General features: G+C 38.2%; 1 protein-coding gene across 2 annotated transcripts; it reads right to left on the bottom strand.

Annotated features, from left to right (window-relative positions):
• Window positions 1-6,756: 6,756 nt before the first annotated feature.
• Window positions 6,757-17,750, bottom strand: LOC146451174 (retinal homeobox protein Rx1-like). Of its 2 annotated transcripts, none has more exons than XM_085099500.1 (3): window positions 13,649-17,750; window positions 9,316-9,473; window positions 6,757-8,137 (listed from the first exon to the last, which is right to left on the bottom strand). In XM_085099500.1, exons 1-3 carry the CDS (start codon window positions 13,875-13,877, stop codon window positions 7,964-7,966), a joined length of 561 nt encoding a protein of 186 aa, XP_084955626.1. In that variant the 5' UTR covers window positions 13,878-17,750; the 3' UTR covers window positions 6,757-7,963. The 2 variants fall into 2 exon arrangements, with proteins under 2 accessions (XP_084955626.1, XP_084955625.1); XM_085099499.1 differs by having other exon boundaries at window positions 9,316-9,476; window positions 13,649-17,746.
• Window positions 17,751-18,241: the final 491 nt, after the last annotated feature.

Here is an 18,241-nt window from a genome sequence, read left to right on the forward strand (position 1 = left end):
TGTAGATCAGAATCAGCAATGAACCAACTAAACCAGCTTGAAAGATGCAAGGATGATCGAACAGCTGGTATTTTAATAGCATTGCCCAACAATTTTGTATCTTTCAACTGTTCAAGTTGCTTTGATTCAAATCAAAATTAACCCATACGTGAATCATGGACTGAGTCATCATTTGAAGTACACTGTTATTCGAGCTGGCACTTTTTATGTTACTATTTCTGATCATGCTTTGCAGGGTGTTTCTAACTTTGCGGATGACTGAAATCCTTTAAAAGTTTGACCAATCAAATTAGAGTTACGCAGCCTAACTACGGTACTTTCCTGTGATACTGTTTATTACGCTCTTCCTGTAGGCCTAAGAATCGGGATTGACCATTCAAATGAAAGCTTATGTGTTACATTATTTCAGTATTTAGCAAAATAGAATGCATTTATTTTATTTTTTTAATTTTGTTATTCACAGCGTCATCTTGAAATGATTATTATTTTTCCTGGGACAAATCCAGGTTAATTCACTAAAGCATAATTCAGTTGACCTAAAAAAACAGTGTTTTCAGACAACGGGTAAAGTTATCCCAGTTATTTTTAAACAACAACTTGGGTCACCGACATTGAAAAGGAAAAGTAATTAAAACAATATTCGCGCACGTTCCATCGAGGGAAAAGGATTTTTGGTACAGCTGCTGAAATGGAGGAAGATTTTTAAAACCCAATTTAGCTGTCCAGGTTTTCGTAATTTCATTCATTTCCTACGGAGCTCGATAAATTATCAATTAGCTGAAAATATCAGGAATTTTTCCTGGTGAGCCTTTAAGTTACAGCTGGCACACGCTGAAGATGTTTTTGTAATAGAACAAGCTCGTCTGGTTATACCATAAACATTTAATTAATGTATTAGATTGGACAGAACGTCTTTTTATCATAAAAGTGGAGAGCTGGTCGAGTTGTTCTATGACCGTGAGAAACTATAAGGCTGTGAACCTTGTAATCGGCATTTTGTCTAATTCATTCTTCACTTTACTTTGCAAAACATTCATCCAGCGAAATTTGCTCGTGTATGTTTTATGCAACGAAGGGTCAGAAGAGGTGAAGCCCTATTGAGATAATTAAAAACTTTATTCATCAAACTCGAAAGATAAGAAACGCAAGCAAATGCGATGATTGAATTGCTGTATTATTTTTCCAAAGCTTTCACCCTGCGCTGGGGAATTTTTTCCAACCTTGACCGCGCTAAATGTCGTTTGAGTGACCCCGATTGGTATTTCATTGAGGAATATAATATCTCTTTCGATTGATTCAATAGCGCTCAACAGCAGGGGACGGCAGTAATTGGCTTAAGCTTTCATCGGTTTAAATTGCCAAAAATGGAACTTTAATCTCTTCTATTACTTCAATAGCCACATGTTGTGAAGAAAAATAACCGAGCCTCGGCAGTTTTCAAAGCGTCTACCATAAATTAAAAACAGAAGCCAGTAAGTGGATTTGCAGATTGCGGTGGGAAAAGCAAACGGTTTTGCTACGTGGATTAAAACCTGACTTGCATTACGACGAAGGGTAAATCCAATTTACGTCTCAGCTTTCGGCGAGGGTTTCATACTTTACAGTTTTTTAATCTTTTGAATAACTGAGTGAAAGATGTAATTCCTGTCTGTCTATAATCTACAAAGTCCGTTATAAATTTTACTTAGTTTCGTAGAAGCGCGTCTAAAAATCCTTTTTTTTTTTTGAAATTAAAACATTGAACTGAATTTCTGCTTAAGTTCTAACCACCTCTGAAAACAGTATAATTCTTAATCGAGTGATGCGAGCGAAACATTTTGGACTCTTAGACAACTCAAGACTGTATGTAGTGTCCAGACAGTACGAACAGTACTGGAGTCCACCGAGGGATATCTTGATAGTACCGGCTATCAAAAATGTACTTTTTTTTTCAACAAGGGTAACTCTTTCGATGTGCGGTACCTAGATGTTAACTGTACCCCGGGGAACCCCCAGAGAACGCAGAGAAAAACTTTGCAACAAGAAACGAAACATCGAGCACCTCAACTCGACACATATCACACGTGGCGAGCGTAACATTCTCCAACCCAGGTCACACTAGTGGGAGGCGAGTGCTCTCACCACTGAGTCATCCTTGTTTTGGAGTCAAGCTAATTTCGAAAGCGAAACGGGAACTGTCTCGAGAGGGCCATGAAGACTTAACTCTGTCACACACACACGTAGTTCACTCTACGAGGAAAATCAAGGACCTCAGTTAATCGTTCATGGTATGTGAAGACTGAAAATGCTTGTGATGTCCTGCCATAACTACAACTCCGATTGGGTCAGTTTTTAGCCAATTATTGTCTCTTGAATGTCTGAGACAATGAACAATTATTTTCATTAATTCAGTTATCCCAACCACTTTAAACCACTCAGAGGTAATAGTGGCTCACTGCAGGAAACTGAGAGGATGTTGAGGACACTCGTTTTAACTTCTAAATCGGGTTAGAAATGCGAAGTTGCCGTTAATTTCAGTCATCTATGTGTACACTCTGTTTTTGTATAAGAATTTATTTTATAAGAGTATCGAGGCTGAAATTTGCGAAATTCTAAGAATTTTTAAGAGTAAATCCGAGGCTGACATTTTGAAAATAATATAATTTTGTGTGTAGAAAATTTGTACATACAATACAATTATATGTTTTTAACTAAACCGTATAAACTTCTTTCTCTAAACGCCAAACTAGCCAATAAAACGAAAAAACCTGCACTAACTGAAATGTTCGATGCCGAATGACAGTTCGATAGGATAGCTATAATCTAAGAATATTCAAAAGAACAGTTTGAGCCTAACATCGGCAGAATATTCAGCCTGGGCCGGAAAAACAACATTCTTAGAAAAAGAAAAGAGTGTACTCCTGATAAGCATTATAACTGGCCTGATTATACTATGGGTAGATTCTCCGTATACGGCCGGATATAAAGGGTTTGTTGAGAATCGAGTTTCTGCTCCATAAATGCCAGACTCGATCTTTTACAACCTCATTTTCGCAAAGTAAGAAAAAGATTTATTCCCCTACCCAAATAATGGATCCTGGAATTTATTTTGTTTTTTTGTTTTTTTAATCACAAGTTCATGAAAACCAAGTGCCATTTGAACTTATATATCAATGGTATTTTTTTCCCGCAGCTGTATATGCGGGTACAAGGTTGTCCTAAAGCGTCATACTATATTCATTTCAGTTTGTAAAACAGTCGGCTTCAAACTTTTGAGGGGATGAGTAGAATCCTAAATTGTGATCATTCACTGAATAAAGTTCCTGACCATTTTCTTTCCGTTTGCTACCGGTTTATCATCATTCCTTTACATGGTGATTATAATGTTTGAGTCTGAGGATGACTGAAATCCTTTAGTGTGACCATTCAAATGAAAGCTATTGAGCAGTACTTTCTTGTGGTGCTGTTTATTATGCTGTACAAGGTGACTCTAACTTTTGAGTCTGGTTGGAGTCGTAAAGTGTGACCATTCAATGAAAGCTGCTAAGCAGTACTTTCCCGTGGTACTGTTTATTATGCTGTACAAGGTGATTCTAACTTTTGAGTCTGGTTGGAGTCGTAAAGTGTGACCATTGAACTAAAAGCTGCTAAGCAGTACTTTCCCGTGGTGCTGTTTATTATGCTGTTGTACAAGGTGGTTCTAACTTTTCAGTTTTGGTTGGAGTCCTAAAGTGTGACCTGATTGAACTGAAAGCTACTGAGCAGTACCTTCATGTGGTGCTGTTTATTGTGCTGCTGCACAAGGTGGTTATGATTCTTGAGTGACTGTGCAGGTGAATTCCCAAAGTGGGTCGATTGAAAAGAAACCTAGATTGCATGCATGCGCAGTACTTTCCTTCCTAAAGAAAATTGGCCAGGATTTCTACGTAATAATTCTGACATTCTTAGGAAATAAACTGTTTACGAACGAAGATTTCGTGCGACTTAAGGACAAGATAATTAAGTTAGGAGCATTTTACACCCTCTTAAACGCCTCCGCCATATCTTTCCGGTGTGAGTTTGACGCGTGTTCGTCTTCCTTCCCAAATTAACTTAGTTCTCAGAGGAAGGTCCCTAAAGAAGGGAAATACGCTGATGAGTGGCTTAAGTGAGATGAAGTTCCGTTGGGGAAAACAGAAGGCTGTTTTGCAGTCAGTGGAATGCTAGCAAGCAGCTTCAACGCTGAACAAAGTGATGACCTACTTCAGTTCGACACTGGCCGAGAGCGTTGAATCCAGCAAGTTGTTTAAAAGGAAAGAATTCAACAATATTTTCAAATAACCAAGTCTGTTAACATGATCATTCGTGACTGATTTGCTTTCTGTTGTTAAAGAGTCCAACCTTGCTTAATAAAGAGATTACACAGATTTCGGTGTCTTGAGGTAATTCTTTCAATAATAAACCGGCGCTGCATACCTACCACATACCATTCATTTCCTTTTGAAACGTTATATCGACTTTGGTTAACAGCCTCATGCTTTACCTGTACACCAAGAATTCACACCGAAATATAAATTTTCCGTTCATGTTGGTTAGTCTTTCATAAGAACTGAATAAATCTTGCTAAGACTAGACCTCACGTTAAGCCGACTTTTTTGGTTTTATAAAATTCATCGTTTTATAAATTTCATCGTTCAAACCGAATACTTAGTCCTGAACAGGAATCTTTCGTATTCCTGTCTTTTTTATGCTGTGCAAAGAACATTTAATTCTGTGGATAAATCCCCAATGCGAAATCAAAACAACGTCAGTTAACTGAAATGAAAGTTTAGGCTACTGAGCAGTTCTTTTCTTGCAGTAATGTTTGTTATACTCTACAAGGAGGTTCTCCTAACGTGTAACCGCGGAACTGAAAGCTATATTGTGATGAAATTCGCTGACCACTGAAGATCAAAATTTAGAGCGCTTTCATGCCTCTGCACATCAAAGGAGGCATTGCAAGACCCTGATGTCTGCTTGTCATATTTGTTTTTGCTTATAATATATTCTCTTGGTGGGGTAACCTTCCCCCAAATAGTTTCTCTCCTTCCAAGGTCAGGCACTTCAGCGAGAAATATTCATGTTTCGCAACAACCTCAAAAGCATCACTTTGTTGAGAGGTCGTGCTCAATGACACAGGGTTTAAGTTCGGAAGATATATGATTTGTGAGCACTATTTTTGTCCGAGTAATTCGAGACTTAATCCGGCCTTCAGCTAACAAATAAAATCCAGTAAACTAAATCTATTTTTGGTTATGCGAGTCGTCTGTTTTCTTAATAAACTTGGTCGCAATTTTCAACGCTATTACAATTTGCCGGGTCAAGACACGTCAAAGATTATGATACTTTTTCTATGATAATCTCATGTGAAACAATTTCGATAAAAACTTGAATTTTGAAACATTGTTTATAAGCTCGGGCAAACGAATCCAACATGACAATCCGACATTATTTATTAGCAGTATAGCAGATGACAATGTAATGGCAAAGAAGTTGTTGGCTTCTCGAAATGGTTCTACTTTGTGAAAACAGTTTCATTTGAGGTTTCAAACACTTTTTTCGAAAGCATGTTTGTGTAAACCCGCGAGCAGTTAGATAAGTGGCGGCCTGTATAGCAAAATTCGGACCGCTCTGGGAAACAACCAAAACTTTTTTCATTCAAAGTCCAGTACGCAGCGCGCATGTAACATATGAACCAAGTAATTGGCCTTGCTCACAAGACACCCGCGTCCCTTGTGCCGCAGGTCTTTTGGTCAGTGGTTGAACCGCGAGGGCTCTGGGGACGAAAATGGGTCCCCGCGGGTAATCAGATTTTTATTTCTTTGTTCCCGCGCAAGCTCATGATCAGCGATGAATGGCGCATCTTTCTCACGGACCAGATTATTGGATACATGTCGGGATGGTGTTGGGCAATGCTAGGTTAGCATCAGACATTTCATCAATCATCAAGGTGTGAACCATAACAACGCAACAGCAACAACAACTTTTACAGGTAGCAATTGCTAATTATAATTTAAGCGGACCAGCTGCACATCAGTCGGAAAGAACGATTTTAGTTTTACAGTAGTTTAAATTAGAAGAAATCGTAATTTGGAAAATTTAGCAACGCTATATGTCAGACGAACTTGGCTTTGACTTCACAGAAACTAAATTTCCAATTTAAATGAAAATGCACCTCATCCGAACATTCATGGCTATGTCTTCGAAACTGCGCCATAACTTTGCTGAGTGGGTGATTTTTAAAACATTGATGGACTTGCGCACGCGCGGTAAACGCCCCAAAGCATAATCCAATATATTCTCGTACCCAGTGCTCTGTCTCGCTGATCAATCGCGGGCCAAAAACATAGTAGGTGATGTGTGCAAGTAAAACAAGCTGGTCAACCTTTTTGTGCCCTAATTTTAATATGAAGGTTACACAAATGACTGGCTTGTTAGTTGGCGTGAACGTTTGTAAAGGGCCAGGTCAACGCGCTATACGAGACATTTTTAAAAAGTATGTTTAAAAATAAGGCAACGGTATCTTTATCTTATTATGTGGAGGGGGCAAGATTGTAAAACAACTGCAGTTATTTCGGTTAGTTATGTTTATTTTGGGCTAGATCTTTTACCGATCCTGTGTATACTTTCAGCATTTTCGTTCGCGCTCCTATACAGATTGTTCTTTACAAGATTGTGAGCTTGCTGACGGTTTTCATTTAAACAAAACGGGAAGCGTATACTCCGTGAAAATATGAGGAGAAGGAAGGGAAGAAAGAATCAGTTCTTTCAGTTTGTTTTATTGGTTGTGTTTTTTAAGTTTCTATATTTACAATATGGTACATAAATTAAGGCAACCCTTAGGCTGTTTAGCAGATACCAGGCCAATTACCAAGCTAGTGCTTTCATCTGTTTGAATTCTTTCTCTTCACTTCAGCTTTCGGTGCTTCTCTACAAATTTACAGTACATTTCTTGCCTATTCTATACCTTTCATTTCATTTTAAAACTATTTTCATCCTGTTAATTACTGCTTCCTTGATTCAAACTAGTTCACACCCCCAAGACTGGCTCTCTTTCATACCCTACCACAAGCTTGTTGATATTACAACCTACAATAATTTTAGCGGTATTATAATTGCTTTCAAAGGGCTACCTCAGGAACTACGTTTTTACACCTGTACAGTTATTGCGGCACAGAGTTAAGGCTGTCAGTTTTCAGACCCTGTTGGAGGAGCTCTGAACTTGCCTACCTCTTCTCAGGTTTATCTTTAACAATGTTTATTGTATATATTTGTGGGTGATTGTGGCATGAAACTCGATTCCAATTTAATTTAATTTTCTTTCACATAACCAAATATTGTCTCGAGTAATGTGGTTTATGAATGTCATCTTAACGTGCAATCATTCAAACACAAGTTACTGAGCAGTGCTCTCACGTTTTACTATTTATTATGCTGTACAAGGTGAATCTAACTTATATGAGTATGTCAATAAAATATTAAAGTGCGCGATTCCATGGCCAACGAAAACTACTGAGCAGTACTTTCTTGCATGTGTTACTGTTCATTACGCTGTACAAAGTGATTCTAACTTGTGCATGAGTCTGTCGATGAAATCTTAAAAGTGTGACCATTCCAATGAAAGCCACTGAGCTGTCCTTTCCTGTGGACTGTTGTTCAGTCATTATTCTGTACAAGATGGTTCTGATGAACTCCTACTTTTTTTAGCACTTTAATGTGATACCGTGTTCCCCGCTGTAAGGTATTTTAAACTCTTAAAAAGATGAAATCGTTAAGTGTGACCATTCAAACGAAAACTACTGAGCAGCACTTTTTTGTTGTCCTGTTCATTGTACTTTACAAGGTTTAAACTTTTAAGTCACGTCTGGATGAAATCCCGAAGTGTTGTGTTCATTGAATTGAAAGCTTGTTATCATTACTTTCCGATCATCAATTTTGTTTTTTTCGGCAGGTTACAAAATCAGATTCACTCAACATCCACTTGTTGCCCCTCTTTGTTGTCCTCGGCATCAGTCACGTGTTCCGTGATAAGAGAGTGTTCTTCCTCTGTGAGCTCGGCTTCTGTATCATTGTTGCAACATTCTGATGAGCTCCCGGGCCTCTCTCGCTTAGCTTTCGCTCGACGGTTTTGAAACCAAACCTGTGAAGATGTGAGTATGTGAATAGTCCATTTTACTGTAATGTGCTCAGTGACCTGAGGCAAGATTCAAAAAGTACTCCTGGTTAAAATATATCTTGAGTATTTGTTTCTTAACAATAATCTATTGTCATTATAACAAATTTGCCCCTGGTTCGATTCCTAGAATCGGCGTTATATGTGGGTTAAGTTTGTTGTTGGTTCTCGTCCTTACTCCGAGATGTTTTTGCCCGCCGGGCTCCGGTTCTCCCCTCTCCTCAAAAACCAGCATTTCCAAAATGCAATACGATCTGGAATCTGAGGGCCACCGGTCTGTCAGTCGTAACAGAATGTTAAGTACCATCCTCGTTAATTACACATGAAAAGAAGGACGTTGATATCAAAACCAAGGCAACTCAAGCATCTCCTCCATTCAAAGCCTTGGTCGCTAAGTACACTATTGTAAATTTTTAATTGAATTTAAACGAAATTATCATCCGAGAGTTCTACTGGAGCCCATCAGAGCAAGGAAGAAAAAAATCTGCTTGGACAAAGCATTAATAACTCTAGCTTTCTTTCCTTTTTTTTTGCTGGCTTCTGACGTGGTGCGTTTGGAAAAACAAACCATACAGCCATACCGACTACTTTCTAATTCGCAAAAGAAACATCTCGGGAACTATGGTGCCGGAAGCTAACTGCTCATGCAGTAAAAGTAGCGATGCTTAATTTATCCAGGGGCCAGATTGTCGAAGGCCTCCTGGGTTGGGATATATCTTAAATAAGAATTGTTTCTTAATAACAGGCTATTGTTTACAAGCAACACTTAGAATTCATTCTTAACTTAGGAGGGCGTTGTGAATCTAGCCCCAGGGGGGGGGGGGGGGGGGGGAGAGGGATGCTTGGCCTAGAAGTTCTTTATCCTTACCCTCCCCTTACATAACACAATCGCATCCCTTTCTTTCACTTCGAGGATTTACCAAAGAGAGAAGAATATTTCTTACGTTACAGATACAATATAGCAGGACTATTCACACTAATCTTTGCGTTGTAATTTCTGCTAGCCTTTCCAGTAATAAGATTAAATTACTACTTTCGGTTCACAGCAAAGCCCCATACGGGCGGAGTCTCCTCGTATAAACGGGTGAGTAGATTACCCCCCCTCCCCTCCCCCCGGGAATTTAATACACATGACTAAGGATTACCTGTACACGCGAATCCCTCAGCCCCAGTCTCAGCGCAAGCGTCTTTTTGAACACGCTTGTCGGATACGGATTGAGGGCGAACGCTCGCTCAAGCTCATCAATTTGCCATCTTTTGTACGTGGTTCGGTTTCGTCTTCCTGTTTTGTCGAGACAGAAGTCTGCTATAAAAATTAGAAGAGAATTAAACTCAGTTAGCTTTGTTGTTACTGCAATAGGTTAGGTAGTACAAACAAACATACAAAATGTGTTCAACTAGTACACTATACACAGTTTTCCGGCTGGACTGGCTTATAAACAGATCGAAAATGAATTTAAGTGTGTGCACTTGAAAAGAGAGTTACACCGGATAAAGAACAATGCTTGAATTCGAATGAGGGCGTCAAGACATCAAGACACTTATTTCACTCATTGCATCTCTTAAAATATCCGAGCGTGTAATCTATTACCCCATTTCATAACTTGGTAATGTTCCACAACTGACGATATGGTAAAGATGTCCAGTTTTCTTTAGCATTTTTATTTTTATAGTATATCCGTGCATGTTAATTTTATTAGAATCGATAGAATAAGGACAAATATTGAACAGAGAATGACAACAGCGAGACCATCTGCTAAGAGCTGGTTTTTGACAATCAGATTTTTCCTAAAGATTTGAACTCAATGAGCTCTGTGATAGGTTAGAAAACTCGTGCAACGTGCAATATTAACCAATCATAGTTAACACGTAATATCTCAAACAACCAATCGATCCAATTGGCTGACGCGCCTTTTGCCGCGCTGGACGTCGGTTGCACGTTTTTGCTCTGAATTGTGTTTGGCTCATTCTTATCTGCGTTTGGGTTTTTCCAGATGTGATTCTTTTTGGAGTTTGGTAAGAAGCGCAAAATGGTAGGAAAACACCTCACTTGTAAACACTGAATGTCAAGGCAGCGGTGCTTGCTATGTAGCGTTGTTTAACAACCAAAAGGCGTTGTTTACTTGTTTGGACATATCTCGTTGACACGGCTCCAAAGAATCGCCATGTTTGATGTCAGCTGTGCACGTGTGTGAGTACTGTGAACAAGGTGGGAAAACACACTAGCTCCGTGTGTCATGAAAAACTGATGTGTTAAACATAACACAGTAAAATCAATCATGTTTCCCGACTATTGCCTTTGTTCATTTATTGAACTGCGCACAGGGCAAGATCGCCAATTATTAAGGAAAAAAACTAGCCCGTCTTGTGTTTAATTAGTCGATTTGGAAATGATTAGTGAAAGGCCGGCTTAAAGATCGGTAGATTAAATTTGGAGTGAATGAATCTGATACATTGCATTCACATCGCTTCATGTTCTGAATACAGTTCATCTAATATATACCATATAATATACAGAGGCCCATAATTAAACAATAAAGCTCTACAACAAATTAAACTTGATGCTTTAGCCAGTATATTGCTAATCAGGCCTGATGGACATCTAGGATTTTTTTTACTAGTTCTTTGTGTTTTTTCTTCACGACTTGATAACACTAAAAGGAATTGATGAGTGAACGTATTAGTAGGTAGAAATAATGTAAAATCACTGAACAAATTTTCAAGTTATCCGAGGCCTTCGGTTACGATTAAAAAAGTCAGTATCGACTATGTCTCTTTTCTTCCCTTTTTTCTCACTGACTTTGCGTCCCTGGATAAATTGATGAGCATTAGGACGAAAAAAACGTGATATAGTACCAAATCTGGCACATGCGGAGAAATATTTCAGTTATATACAGGAGGATTCATTTGTTGTTAAAATCTTGACCGGATTAAAGTCTCCTTCCACTAACTATTGTCAGCTTCTCTTGGTTTCAGAGTTCCGAAAGATATTCTCCTTTCCTGTAATTCTGCACATTATTCATTCACGTCTACCACTCAGTTTTAATCCGCTAATGACTTAAAGTGAAATAATCAACTGAAAATCGTTTAGGGAATTTGTATTAAGAAGTGGAGAAATACTGAGTTAAGGTGGAAATTTTTTTTTTTTTCGCTGTCTTAAGTTCATCAGATTTATTGTCATCGTCGGTGTAAAGCCCCACCAAAATTTACAAAAACATGATTTGTCGGCTATGAATCGGCAAACAAAAGCAAATGGGTTGTTTGTCAGAATTCAGTTGGAGGGTGGGGTGGTAGAAGTTAATTTATTCCCATATAAAGCATTTGTTTGAGAAGCTCGGCTGTACACAAAGATATAGACAGTCAAAAGTTTATAACTCGCACCGATAGGATCAATACTTTTGGACAGTTCGAGTTCATTTCGATTCTGTTGTTGCAATCGACTAAAATCAGCCCTCATTTTTTTCCTTTTCTAACGCAACGCGAGTTCTAGCCGACTGAGGTCCTCCGTCCCGGATTCTAAGACTACATTTGCGTCGTAAAGCTGAGTTCAGGTTTTATCCTTTAATAAAGAAAGCATTCTCAGTCTCTTGCGCTTTTTTGAAAAGTTACTTATATCATTTCCATAAAAATTAAAGCTTGGATTAAAGAAAGAACTATATATTAATGACATATCATGATAACTCCCAATAATAATTATGCTTGGTAATCGCTTCAACCGTAAACAACACTTTGTTATCTATTTCCCATTTGCGATGCGGCTCACTTATTATGATTAGGATCGAGACGGGACGCAAAATTCAGTCTCCAGACAAATTAAGCACGTTTAGAACGGGGCCAGAACGGAAAGATAATGAGGCAATTAAGAAATACTTGGATGGTGTGAATTTTTGTATCAAGGTTAATATTAAGATTTGGGTTTTGTGTATTTTTCGAAACAACTCTGATCTTGAGGCGCGGGTCCAATGTTGTCTCAGCCCGACAGCTGCGCAAACGCGGCGCAACGAGGAGATCATTTGGAAGTTAATTACCTTGAATTTTATGTCGAAATCGATTTGTGAATGAGTGGCATATTGGAAAACACTGATATTAAATAAAGGCTATCGTTGATATTTCTGCTCGCTCGCTCGCGCGCTCAATGTTCATGCTACACAAATGAATTTGAAATGAACACCACCAATAAGCAGATGAACCCGTATGGAAAGCTATCAGCGTTAAAAAAAAAAATGACTGCGTGAATTTAGCTTGAACGAAATTGTGATAGAAAAAGCATTCGTAAAACATCTCTCCCAAGAGTTTTTTTCTTAAAGATTTTTCGATGAAAGGTGAAATTTTGTTTGGCCTCCTTAAAAGTCTTTTATGGGAAACTTTCAGCAAAAGAAAAGGCAAAAAAAATTAAGTGGATAGGTATATTGCATTTCTATAGATTTTACCGATTTTGCATACGATAATAAAGAATTCATTAGTACAAACAATATTTTATTATCAGAAAACAGGACAGGCTAATAACACACACAGATACCGTTTGATAGTTCACGAAGTCTTTCTCGCAAGGAAAATAAGTTAGCTTGAAAAATATGTGTTAATGTGCATAAAATTCGACACATTTCTTGTACGTGTGCTCAAAAACCAATATATGAATTATTTAAATTTTGAATATGAGCGCAAGATTGAATAAATCTCTGTACAAGTAATGTGATGCCTCTGAAGCTTGGATAAAGAGAAGCTTAAATCTAGACTTGCATTAGTGGTTGAAGAAAAGAATACTCTGGATATTACAATTCATGCGGAATTAGCCGCTTATCAAACGCATAAGGACAAAACAACAATATTTAAGTGGGATCAGAAATCGCTGCTCATTATTAACACTACGGCAGCATTGTTTCCTAAAAAGCGAAAAAGCTATGCAACAAAACCTAATCGGAGGGAAAAAGATTATCCTCTACATTATAAACCAGCTGACACCCTACATTAATGACAATTGCCAATAAAAAAATTGTTCGGACAACGAATGACTTCAAGCACTTCTTTCTTGAGCAGTAGGTTTTCTCTAAAGTTGACCAATACCACGATTCAACTATGTTTTGAGTTAGAGAACGAAAATCTTTGTAATCCATCATCAAACTCATGTAGGACAAAATATATACAAGTTTAGATCGTTGCATTTTTAAATTTCTTTTAAAAAGGTTTTCTTTACTGGATCAGGTTCTCTTCTTTAAATACTGCTTCGTTTCGTACTTACACGAGTCACAGAAGCAAAACAGGAAATGAAAGGTTTGATGTTTGAAAATCGACAGAAATAGGGCTAATAAACTATGTAATGAGCGTTTAAATCGTGTTAAATACAGCGTATTGATAAACATAAAAACCGGATGTGTTTAAGATCAAAACTCACCGTAAGAAGTTCTTCATGAGAATTTGGCCAAATCTATATTGTGATGGCAGGTTATGTTTAATGGAGAAAGAAAATTTGAAACGTACCGTTTTTAAGTTCCTCCATTTCCCTGTTTCGCACGCCCTCCCGCTCATCCGTTAAGCTTCGAGCTTCAGTCTCGGCAAACTGCCCTCGACTTCTCTCACAATAGCACTCACAGGTGCATCGGGGAATTGTCAGTACTTGATAAGGTGATACGGCCCCATATCTCATACCCGCCAGGCGATACGGGTGATGTTGAGGGGAATACAGGTAGTGATGCCGCAAAAGGTCCATGCTGTGTTGCGTTCGATGCTCGCTTCGTAGCGCTTTAAATTAATTGGCAAATCAGTCGCTACAAATATAGAAGACGGGTTTACAAAGCTGTTCAATTGTGTGTTGAATGGCCGTGGCTATTAATTGAGATAGGTGTTAAAGGCACCCGCCGACCAATACCAACAAGGCGTGTCAAAGACTTCAGTACTTACCTTTGTTACATGACACAAAAAAATGATCTTGCAACTTCTTTATCGAAGAGCGGGGACTGAGATTCTGTTGCCATGGAGAGGGCGTGTTTCGAGAAATTGATCACCTAGCACTTGATTGGGTGCCTACCTATCGTCACTTGAACGAAAATTACTCTATTGTTACATAACTAAGCCACTATAAAAAGCAAGGCATCTTCCTCTTCAAATTGTTCTGTATAAAATCCATCGAACTGGTTTACTCGTTCAAATATATTCATCTGTTGTGAGAGTTGCCGGGTTTCAATAAAATCAGTAGCATTTCTGCTTGCGTTAACTGCTGTAAATTGGATCTGGATACTTCGATTTCTTACGGCCTCGTTTAATGTATCATAAATTGCATATGCCAACAAAATATTTTCATAGTAAAATAATAAAAAAAAAAGTTTCCTTATTTGCCAAGACGAGAAGTTATTCCCTTTAACATTTTAAGTAGACAGGGAAGACACATGTAATCGATTTATTTAATACCTCTGTGTAAAAATAAACTTCGCAGTCCGCAGTTCCCGATGAAACTTCCTGAAAATCTCGGAGCCATTATTACATTGTGTTCTGTTACGTTTTCACTGTAAGATGATATGGCTTAATACTTTTGTTTCAGTACACAAAGCAAAGCACTCAGGTCCAAATAATTCGTTTAAGGGGATGGTTTATTAATGTTTCATCAACTTGATCATTCGTGCAGCTCATTAAATTTTCATTCTAGAAGAAAGCTCTTCAAGCTAACACCTTCTTGAAAAGGCAGTCTTGTCCCACGTTCTCTCTTTGAATTTGTCTATCCCAATGATCACTTGCTGTTCTCTCCATAAACACACTCGAGATCTCATGCTTTTTTTTGTTCTTTTTCGCTGTTAAGACCAACTGCAGCTACGCCCAAACATTGCCTGTGGGGGAACTGGAGGGAATTTTTCGCAGAAACACCGTATTTTGATTTTTCGTTGTCTTGCCTCGTGTATTTGTTGAGGCATAAAGAATAAACAAAGTCAAGGAGTTCATGGCTCTAGATCGAAATTAATTGCTCACTGAATTCGAAGTCGCATCGCTTGGTGGACAAAATGATTTATAAATTTAGCTCACCTCTTTCACTTTATATCAACGAACAAAAAGGCTAAAGATTGCAATAAACATACTATTCAAAATCTTCCTAAATCCGCACTCACCCATCGTCAAAATCTCCAAGTAGGTTACAAGACAGGCAAGAAAAACAATATTCTCCGACAATCACTGGAATTTTAATCAGCTAAGTTTCTGAATCCCACATTAATTTTGAGCCGAAGCCATCAAATAAGTTATAACGAAGACCCACAATTACTCAGAGGTCGTTACGACAAGATTTCCCGGTTACAGTAAATAACCAACAAAACTATAATAATTTAGTCTATGCTAAGGCTGATTTCGGTTGCCATTGACAGACAAAACAAAGGGGATCCTTTCTTAGGCGCTCGCCCACACCACGTTAATTACTCTTTTCATTTACGTTAAGAGAACATCAGTTATTTTTATGCTTTCATTTGGGCTTGTTTGCTAATAAGAGGGACAAATTTTGCCGTTGTTATGTAAATATACTGGCAGTCGCTTTTTACATACGCGATGAATGATTCACTGATAAAATAAACTGCGACTTTTAAAATTTTATCGGCTGAAATAGCCGACGAAAACCGAAATCTAATCAATTGAAAGTTCAGCTTTTGTTAGCCAACTAAAAAGCTCGAAATGTTATACTCCCGTCGTATAACACTGTGGAACAAAGATGTTAAAATACTAGTGTTACAGTAAAGCCGTCCCAAAAAGTCGCCCTACAAATAACTGATAAAACTGATTGTTTATTTGTTGCTTGTCGCGAGTAAGAAAGATTTCGGCTATCTGACTTCTAAACAACAGTTTAACTCATGAAAGTCGGCAGCCGGACTCAGAAAAAGCTAGCCATTACTGGAACAACTGAGACTAAATTGTTATGATATTTATTAAAGCTGCCTCGATTTAGTCGCCTCAAACCAAAACTGATCATTAAAATACCATTATTTTTTTATTTCGCTTTAAATGTAATTAATTGCAGGATAAAAGTTTGCTTTTTACAAGAAGAATCGTATGGAAGGCTTTTATTTTCCCCTCAACTTCGGGAAAGATAATTTTTCTTGAAACTGAATTCTAGCGTAGTTTCTGTAATATTTTGAGAAGCTGTATAAAACTCAATAGAGAGAGCTTATGAACACTCCTAAATGCTCCTTTTTAATGTTTTTCTTTTGGCGTTTTACCGGAGGAAATTTCTTAAAATCTATCCAGTGCATAATTCGAAGTTAATAAAGATTTTAACTCGCCGAAATGAATACTGAAACACGACGGAGCAAATTATGCGAAGCATTAACGAACAATGGCGGATAATTTACGTAAAAGAAAAGATGCAGCTGAACACACAAAGTGTGGCCGTTGATATATTAACTTCGGATGAGGGTAGATGAAAAAAATACCCTGAATAAACGTTGGCCTTTTCACGGTCCATAATTAATGTTGCTAGTGCGTGATACATGCTGGTGTAAATCAATGGCGACTGCCAGCTCACCTTCTATCTTTTCGTGTATTCTGGCCCAAAAGCAGACACGCGCGCGTGAAGGAAAAAATGAATGACCGCGAGGAATTGAATCAATAATTAGTTTACACTCGAGCGGGTCATTTGTTGCGTTTTCCTTTTCTGTCTACACAAATAAATGACAAATCTTCGCCGTTTCTACTGAATCGTTGCCCACTAAGGAATACGGAGAAGCATAACTAGTTTTCACATTCAACTAAACTCATCGAAAAAGACGGCATTTTCAAATGTTATCCGAGACATATTTTTGGTCTGCACCAGAAACGTTGTCACGGAAACATGAATTCATGAATTTCAATGTTTCAAATGTTTCGTCGTTTGCGCGCACGCAAAATCTGACTTTTTTGAATTTATTTTCACAAATACATTTTGTTTCTGCAGAAAAAATACAGCGCGTGCGCGAAGGGGGAAATATATTTTGGGCTGCAGCGTTTTAGTGAGTTTTTATTTGGGAAAAAAAAGAAGAAGAAGAAGAAAAAAAAAAAACGCTTAGCATAACTTAAAAGAGTCAACGTTTGGATAGACTGGGCCGCAGTCCCAAAGCAATTTTCTTTCTATAACCTGCATTAATTTGACCAGCGGCCAAGCTGGTCACGTGAATGCAGAATGGTAAACATGTTAGCGCGTCCAATGCATTCTCGACTCATAAGGGGCGCCTAAAGCAACATATTAAAATGTTAACTCCTGTGATTACAGATCGTTTGGCGATCTTTTAAAGGCAAATTACAATCGAACGTGTATTAAGCGATCACTCCCGGGAAATGGTTAATGGGTTAAGCGACCGCTTGAAAATTTGATGTACCTGTAATCAGGCCGGGCATGCTCCGAAACTAATAGCCAGGATCGGGTTGTTCGAAAGCCGATTAACGCTAATCCACGATTAAAAGTTAACCGAGGTTTTCATCTCGCTCATGAAAAATGATTTTAAAGGCTCATTTTTAGGTAATGGCAAAGAAAGATCTAAGGCAAAACTGAGGAACAAAAATCTTTTGGACGAATCCTTACGGATTTGTAAATATACTCGAATCAAAGTTCACGTTAACCCGGGGTTAGCTTAATCGGGCTTTGAACAGGCTGCATGGTTAGCGCTAACCATTGGTTAAGAGGTATTAAAACCTTTAGGTTGTTATGGTATTTAACCCGGGTTAGCGCTAACCATGCCTCGAGCAACTGGGCCTCGCGATTAAGCTAATCGTGAATTAACGTGAACTTTGATTCGAGTTTAATTACTTATCGGTAACGATTCTTCCAAAAGATTTTAGTCCCTCAGTTTTGACTTAGACTTTTCTTGATTTTTAGCTTGCAATTAGGCTTTAAAACCATTTTAAACAAGCGAGATGAAAACTTCGATTAACTTTTAATCGTAGATTAGCATTTAATAATCGGCTTTCAAACAACTCGGCCCAGGTAAAGAGATCATCGAATTCTGGAAAAGCCATCATTAAAGGGAAGCATAAAGCGTGTGAAACAGAGTGGGGTGCTAATGCTCTACCAGCGAGTATCCTTTTCAAGGGACAACTTCTCGTGCAACTGGCTAAAAGAGAAATTAA

The sequence above is a fragment of the Pavona decussata genome, unplaced genomic scaffold (genome assembly GCF_977016875.1).
Source record: "Pavona decussata unplaced genomic scaffold, jaPavDecu1.1 SCAFFOLD_395, whole genome shotgun sequence".
Taxonomy (NCBI): domain Eukaryota; kingdom Metazoa; phylum Cnidaria; class Anthozoa; order Scleractinia; family Agariciidae; genus Pavona; species Pavona decussata.